This window comes from Trachymyrmex septentrionalis, unplaced genomic scaffold (assembly GCF_001594115.1).
Source record: "Trachymyrmex septentrionalis isolate Tsep2-gDNA-1 unplaced genomic scaffold, Tsep1.0 scaffold13, whole genome shotgun sequence".
NCBI classification, from domain to species: Eukaryota; Metazoa; Arthropoda; class Insecta; order Hymenoptera; family Formicidae; genus Trachymyrmex; species Trachymyrmex septentrionalis.
In genome coordinates, this window is record NW_017304438.1 from 2004707 (window position 1) to 2013429 (window position 8723).

At 30.5% G+C, this 8723-nt stretch overlaps 1 protein-coding gene across 2 annotated transcripts in view; it reads right to left on the reverse strand.

Annotated features, from left to right (window-relative positions):
• Positions 1 to 8723, reverse strand: part of LOC108756858 (carcinine transporter-like) — a 43915-nt gene that overhangs the window by 7394 nt on the left and 27798 nt on the right. Inside the window, exons 1-2 of one of the 2 annotated variants that reach the window (XM_018500972.1) lie at positions 5515 to 5799; positions 1592 to 1847 (exon numbers count right to left, since the gene is read on the reverse strand). In XM_018500972.1, the coding sequence (XP_018356474.1) occupies positions 1592 to 1833 (242 nt within the window). In that variant the 5' untranslated portion in view covers positions 1834 to 1847; positions 5515 to 5799. Of the gene's footprint in view, positions 1 to 1591; positions 1848 to 5514; positions 5800 to 8723 lie in introns of those variants that run through there. The other variant, XM_018500973.1, reaches the window with a different exon arrangement.

Sequence of the window (8723 nt, forward strand, 5' to 3'; positions counted from 1 at the left end):
TAGTCATGCAATCTGGTTCAATTATATATCTCCATATGACATACTGTACTAAAAATACTGGATTAATGATTAGATTATTCCGAAATATTTATAAATACAGAAAAATTTTGTTTCAACGAAAAACATGTTTATCACAGTTCGGAAATTATTCGTTTGTCAAATGATTTTGATTCACTCACGTCTGTTTGTAATTTTTGTTGACGCGCAAAAAAGAAGAAAAAAAAGTAATTATGCAATATTCCATTTGTAACACGTTTATGAAGGAAAGCTTACAAGAAGTATAATATAATTAGGCGTAATCATATTTCTTATTCCACAAAAACATTTTTTCGCAAGGAATAAGGACGGAATTATTCGGATGTAAATTAAGTCGTATTTAATGCAAATGAAGAGGTCTATCTCTTTGTCATTGTTTTCGTTCATTTCTTAAGTGGCGCAATTGCGAACTAAAACTTTATTAATAAATAATGTTTTTAAAATTTAATTTAATTTAAATTTATTTATTAATGCGATTTAAAACGGTATTCGTAACAATATATATTCAATTTCGAGAAAGTTCAATAGAAATATCATTTATTTTTCGTTTCTAGCAAAATAAAAATTAAATCCTTAGAACCGTTCTCCCTTGAAGAACCCTTAAATAGTTTACAAACTTTTTATTATGTGTGTGTGTGTGTGTGTGTGTGAATAATAAGATTTTCTGTAATATTTTGCTGATTTATACAACTGCTGCATTAAAATTTTTTAAGTAATTTAATTGCGATAGAGCTTTAAAATATCTTCAGATATAATACTTTCCTAAAACAAAGAAAATATTTTCAGATAATACTTTTCTTTAAAAAAATTCATGAAAAATTTCAAATTTTTAATCGTTAATAATCGAAACATTCTCGGTATCGTTTCCGTAAAAAAGACAAAACAATGTAAGAAATTTGAGACACACTATATGCAAACTGTATATACAAAAAATACAACACGCAAGGATGAATCTATATATAGGTAAGCCAAGCCGACCGTGGCCCAAGGTCTTGGTCAGCTCGAACCGACCGGACTTGAACTGTCGTTATGAAATGAGGATGAAGAGAATTTCACAACTTTCCACTTTTCATTTCTCATTATTGCAAAACTGCCTCGTACATTGTTAATTCGGGAAATCTTTTTGTCATTCAATCCCGTTTGTACAAAGGTACACATATCTCAAAGATCCGCGCAAGCGTTAATTATGTAAACATCTAAATATTCCATTTTTATTCATTCACGATTATTTCACGGTCAGTTAATTTGGACTTTGGCAAAGTTGATGTTTTAATTATAAATTCTGATAGATAAATTTAAATCTGTAACAAATAAGTAAGACACACAATCTAACTTCTATGATGGTAAAAACTTGTCAAAACTTCCACAAGAATTGTTTTCAGATTTTTATACAGTCTGGAACAACATAAAAATCTACACCGAAACTCAAAGGCCGACGTTGCTAATGGAAGGTGCAACATTCTTTAGATTTATCTGTTACTTTGATTTTTTAATGTGTATAAATGCATAAAGTATCGAGAGTATTGAAAGTATTGCATCTCTTTGTTAAACTTACTTCTCGAGATCCGTGAAATTGTAATGATTTAACTCCGGTATCGTGCACCAATGCTCGGCAGGCACGAGAGTGAGGAAGAATTGTGCGAAGTATAAAAAGGCGTAAACGAAGGTGAATGGTAGGAGTAGGATAAACAGGAACCACTGGTATCTGCTCGCCTCGCCGACGTACGGTAGGATATCGTCGAAGGTCTCGATCTTCGCGGGACTGTTGCCCTCCTCGACTTTCGTGGTCTCGACCATGACCGCCGTAGTATCTGGAAAGAGCAACAATAAGACACCCTTAGAGTTTATTACAACTTACGACGAAGAAAGGTCGCCGTGTATCGCAGGTATTCACGTGGACGTGAGGTCCCGTTTGCTAGAACGTGAGACAGGAACAAAGAATGAAATGCATAATGCGATAACGAGGTGAGGTACCTCGGTATCATTATGCCGTTAATGAGCCGAGTGGATTTGCGTTTGTATGTGACGAGCGCACGAAAAAGGATACTAATAGGAATAAACAAAAGACCATTATTACGGCATAGCGAATACTGCAACGCACATGTAATGAGAGTCCGATTTTTTAAAAGAAACGTATACAAAAAATTAAAGAAATCCTATGATATACGTTGCATATATTAATTGTAAACAGTAATTGCAAACAGTAATTGCTCAGTTTTTTCGTATACGTTTCTTTTCAAGAATAGGAGTCCTGGTCTTTGTCATTAATTATAATATTTTTACGTTAAATACTAAGTGACAAATGGACGTTGTAAGTTATCTCGAAAGAGAGGATTTTATAACTATCGAGTCGAAACGTATGGCAATTCGAACTACTAGTAATGTGATGGATCTAGTGTGACGGAAATCAAATGTACGCAAGATTATATGAAATAATAGGTCTGTTCGTTTTAGCTGAACTTCTTGTATGGTTTATCTTTCCTTTTTTCCTCCACGCTGGGCAAAAAAAAAAACATAAACTGTGTAAAAAGTAAAAACTAGCTAAAAGTTAGCTAAAAATTTATACACGATGGGTATAAACAAAACACTAGACGACATAATATTAATGCTTAGTACGCAACTACACACAATGGATTATTTGTGTGCTAGGTTTAATTTTCATTACTTTAACTATACAAAAATTATTTAAATAAAGGAGAGTCTTCGGCATGTAAGAGCGATGAATTATCTGCAAAAAATCCCGCACAAATCTCATGAAAAATGGGTTTTGAGCAAATTGCTTTAAATTTTAATATTTTGTAGTTCATATCAAGCTATTAAAATTCTTCGCAAGCACAAACCTCCAAATGTTTCAGTTTTTGCTCTAAGACCTTCGAAAAATATTCGTATTTTATATGAACAAGTACAAAAAATTGAGAATCTTTTTTATCTATACTTATAATAATAATAATAATAATAATAATAATAACTTTATTGAGTGCAACTGTTAACATTAAATACAAATAAACAGATAGAAATACAGTAATATTCGATATTAGCTACACAATAATAGACGGGACGACAGCTAAGCTGCTGATTTAAAGCCTAAATATTAGAGTAAATTTTAATATTACGAATACATGAAATACAGGCAATCTAACACAAATAATGTAATATAATTATATATATTATGATATGTTATCATATTTATGGTATTATGTTTATCATTTTGAGTTTTACGCTCATTTTCAAAATTACCCGGAACGTGAAAGTGACGGACGTCTCATTCCTTTAAAGTGCTTGATTTTCATGAGTCTCCTTGCCTCTTTGGAAATCCTAATATGCAATATCTTGGAATTAGAAAATAAAATAAAGTTTTTTTCCAGGATGTTTTATACCGTAATAATATTTTTCAAAATATTGAAAAATATGATACTTTTTTCGTGACATTACGACCGACAGTTTTTTCCTGGAGCAAAAACTAAGGCATTTGGAGGTTTATGTTCGTAAGGACTTTTAATCAGCTTAACATGAGCTGTTTAAAATATTAAAATTTGAAACAATTTGACCGAAACCCATAAGATTTGTGCAGATGTGTGTGTGTTCTTTAGGGTTTCCTCCTGATTAATTCTTTATGATTATTTTTGAAATTTCTTTTATTTTTACCTTTTGACATTTTAATTTTAAAGCTCTTAAGTTTAATTAAAGTTTAATTATTGTAATTCATATGCGACTGAAAAAAACTATGTAAAATCAAAATTAGTTTCGTAAATTGTAATAAATTAGACATATTTAATTTTATTTAATTTGTTTACAATACCCTTCTCGTCTTTTTAACTCTTTTTTTGTATTATATTATATTGGTTATTAAATAATTCTTACATAGTTTAATATCTTTAAAAAGTATTTATAAGGTGGTGTACTGTATTAAAAAATTGTATATAAATACGATATATAAATGTTAATTATATATCGTATAATAATTAATTACTTAATGAGCCTAGTTTTTAAAGAAAAAAATATACAGGATACAAATAATTCAATAAAAATAGATGATTGAATATTAAGGAATATTTTTTTCTAGTACTCTCTTTTGGAATCTCATTTATATTTGTAATTTTTATTCCCTACGTCGTTTATCCTTGCAAAAATTGTAAAGTTCAATTGACACATTATTCCTTATTCGCTTCTTATTTATTTTGAGAATCGGGATTGATGTTTTTAAAAACAACAAGCGCGTGCGATTTGAGACATTCCTTGTTGATAATTCTGCCTAATGTTTTCTTCGAAAGTATTTGGAAAAAAATATGCGACTTTACGTAAACTTACGAATATAAATAATTCCGCAACCCACTATATACTCGTCGCTTGTCAAATAAGAAATAAAAGTGATGTTGTTGAAAATTTACAAAATATCGAAACAATTTGTTGTATGAAAAATTTGAATGTCACATTAATTCAGTACAGAAGCAATTACATTGTGCAATTACATATCGTCCTCGACGAGATACGAGAAACTGGCAAGTAAGTCATCAGCACTAATAATGCAAATCAGATATTCATAAAGCGTGATATGTATATTTATGGGGATTTACAGGGATTGCTTTTAATGAAAATTACAATTTGCATTAAGTAAAGAATAATCGAACGAGAAAAAAGGAAATATCGAAATATCATAAAAATAATGCAATCTTGTTTAATGAATGTATTAACCCTCGGATCGCGATATGAGTCCTATTTTTAGCACGAGCAAAATTTCACTTTCAAACAATTCTCCGAAATAAAGGAGGACGGAGTCAGGTTACCTCTCCTAAAATGTCTTATTAAAAAATTATTTTATAATATAATAGAGATGTTAAAAAGTAATCCTAAATTTTTGAAAAACCTAGAACAGTAAAAAAATTTTAATTGGACAGAAAGAATAAAAATATGATTGCAAACGGAGGATCAATAATCCATTTCTTCTACTAATTTATTCGAATCTATTATAATTATCGCCTTGTCGCGTTGATCAATTTGTAATATCTTGCTTTGTTAATTCAGCTTATAATTTCATTAATATTCTTTTTACCTGCTTTGTTCATTGAATCAATACTTGCCCCGTTTCGGGTGATCTATCAACCGTAACATATTTTCTTATCACGGAAATAGGAAATTTCATATGGCAACGTAAATATAAATGACTGATACTTCACATGATTAAAAGAATATGTAATAAATAATATGATGTAAAAATAAAAAAGTAACACATTTAGAAAATAAACACGACATATCAATATTTAAACATCTATAAAAATATCAGATTTTTGAAATTTGTCATTATATTTTCAAGCTTTATTGTATTCAATTAAAAAAATAGAAAAAATTGAAAGAGAAGTCTTTCTTCTAAAAGAAAATTTTCTGACATTTATCTCAAAATTATTCCATTATGTAAAAAAGAAAAAGAGAAAAGACATCCGACGTTTGATATTATCTAAAAGGGAGATCAACAATTCTTACCTATTGAGCCTTCGTAGTGAGCAAAGAATCACAATAAGTTGATACACTTTTGTGTAAAAATAAATTAATTAATCCACAAGACAGAGATTCACTTTATGGACGCTGATGAAGTGAAGAAACGAAAAAACTATATTTCGAGTACAAGATATGTAACCCTATTCCGGTAGGGCTTGTCTCGCGGGATCGATTGTAATCGCGCGAAAAGATCACCGTTGAAGAAATCACGATTTTTCCGATAATTCGGTGTCGGTCGATTTTCACGCACTACATCATCGTTTCGAGAAGCGCGCGGACTGTCGGCGGCGCAACCGATTGGTGGGGCTTTATAGCCTTCCACTACAGATACAGAAAACCACGCGCTTCCCCACCTTGATGGGACCGGCAGCGATCGGTAGACGCAGCCGGTCGGAAAGGATAAACGCGACCTGTTGTCGACGCATGGTGTCGCAACGGATCGCTGTCCGTGACGTCAGTGAAGAACACATGAGGATTATGAGGAATAGGAATTTCACAATTTTTTGTGTCGCCTTCTCTCGCACGCACGAGTCGCGATTTTTCCCGATAATCCCGATCGCGCACGCACTTTTTCCGCGAACGTCATCGCTTTCCTCTGCGTGAGTCGCGACCTTTAATCAGAAGTGGGCAAAATACTAAAAAAAAAAATTGTCAATATTGGAAAGTGGCTCAATGTTAAGAAGGTTAAGTAAAAAGGAGCATACAGCCACGCTAGAGATGTCAAAAAGTTATAATTCAATAATAAACATTTTACATAGTAGACGTTTCGGTCACGATTTGACCATCCTCAGTACAAAAATAAAAATAAAATAATAACCTTAAACTATTTAAATCTAATTATTAAAATCTTATTCTTAATGTTAGTAATATCTCGCTTCTTCTTATGCGTTATTCGCATTGATGTCCGCATTTAACAATATAATGTTTTTTGATACAATCAATTAACATAAATTTGAACGAATTAACGTTAGAATGTACAGAATTCCTCTTTTTTCTATCGTGTGGAATCATTTCCGATTGTAACTATTATCAGGCTGTCTCAAGTTCCAAAAAGGACGACGAACCAAAAAAAATTGTATTTAAATACAAAATACTCTAAATAAAATAAAAATGTATTCAAATACGTATTTTAAATACATATTGTATTTCAAATACGCCCACTCCTGGCTGAGATATAACGCTAGAGATTGTTCACCAAATGTAAACAAGGATAAATAATGCATTATGCACATTATGCGTGAAGTGGAATTTTAGATTGAGTCAACAATGGTTGCGATTAACGCTCATCAAAACAATTTTTACATAATTTAAATGTATTCAGTATGTACACAAATTTAAAATACAAAATACTAAAATAAAAGTATTTAAATGCAAAATACAAAATACTCTCAAATAAATTCAAGTAATATATACAATATATATATATATTCAAATACAAAATACAAAAATTTAAATATGTATTTTAAATACATGTACTTCAAATACTGCCCATCCTTTGCCTTTAACTTACATGAAGTTCGCGCGCAGGTAAGTGCAATGTGAAGAATGTGGAAAGAAATGTGAATACGTCACTTATCTGAAAAAAAAATCTAAGTGTTATGGAGTTGCCTAAAAGGTTAAGATTATACCTACTTATACTTTCAGATAAAATAACTATATGATTTTTGACGAGATTATCACATATCTCTAATATTCCATCAATGTAAATTATTTAATTTTAATCTACTTTCTAATTCTTAGAACTAGAAAAATACGAGGAGTAAGTTGAACCGAGATTAAAGTTAATCTATATTGGTGGAAATGGTATAAAACATTTAGAGTGAATCTCACTCTGAAGAATAAAATCTCCTTTTTAAGCCGTAATCACACTACTACGATTATTGATTCTGTTTTAGTCAATCATGATGCAGCGAGTTAGCTGTAACGTGATTGGCTAAAATAGAATCAATCCGTAGTGTGATTACGACTTTAGGTCGGTATTCATAGGGCCGATCTCACCAACAATTAATGTAATCGGTCGATTAAGTGTCAACCGTAATTAGTCAATTCTGCTGAACAGCAAATGCGATTGATCAGTCTCAATGTAACAATATCGGTCGATTAAGTTAATCGGAATTGATAAGACCGACCCATAGTCAGTTCTTACATTAACATTGTCTTGAAATGTTATAAGCCAATCATAAGAGCAGTATTAACATCTTAAGATATTACTCAAGATGGTCTTAAAATAAGAATGAAATGAATAACGATTTTAAAATTGAAAATTGAATAAATCATTCTTTTTCAAGACTGCCTCAATTTTCACTTTTTAGAGTGAGATTCCATTCCAAAGAATTTGAAAAGTAGACCTCAGTGCTTAGAAAGATTTAAGCAAATGTCCGATTGCCAGAATCATTAAGATAATATATTTTTAGATAAAATACCTACGTTGAGAGATGTATGTCTTTTACGGCTAGTAGATTGAATAAGAAATAAAACCAAGGAAAAACCTCACCATATAGACTCCGCAAAAGAGTGAGACCTAAAGGGAGAAATATCGCTATGCCTAATCGTGTCTCAGGTATCCCTTCAAAGTCAATGGAAGGATGAAGAGGGTTTCTAACTGGTAGTCGATACACGTATAGTTATCTCTCGTGATGTACGTGTTATCTAATCCGGGCATTTTCTCGAGATACTTACATTGAGATCTGGTAACTTTAAAAGATTTTTTATTTTCTCTGCAAAAAGTCTCGATCTCGAAGAAAGTACCAAATAGAATCTTAAACTTTTATTTATTACAATAACATTTTGCAATTTTATATCTTCTTTCTCATCAAACTTCCTATAATTATGTTATATATATAAATCTGAAGAAATCTAAACCACACAATTCAACAATTAGTCCTACTAATAGCGTCAATTTTATTAATTTTCCGAAGTTGATGATAAGATTATTTTGACATACTTAATTATAAATCTCTTTATTAGAATGTCAAGCAATTCAATTGTTTTACGTTTATTTTTTTTTATCTTTATTTACGTATGCAAATTTGAATTCCCGGGAAAAAAAATGATTTACAAATAATTATATGTAATTATATATATGTAATTATAATTGATTATATATATCTAATTATATATAATTAAACATAATTATATAAAAATAAACATATTTTATATAGAGAGAGAATTGTATATAATTATATATAAAATAT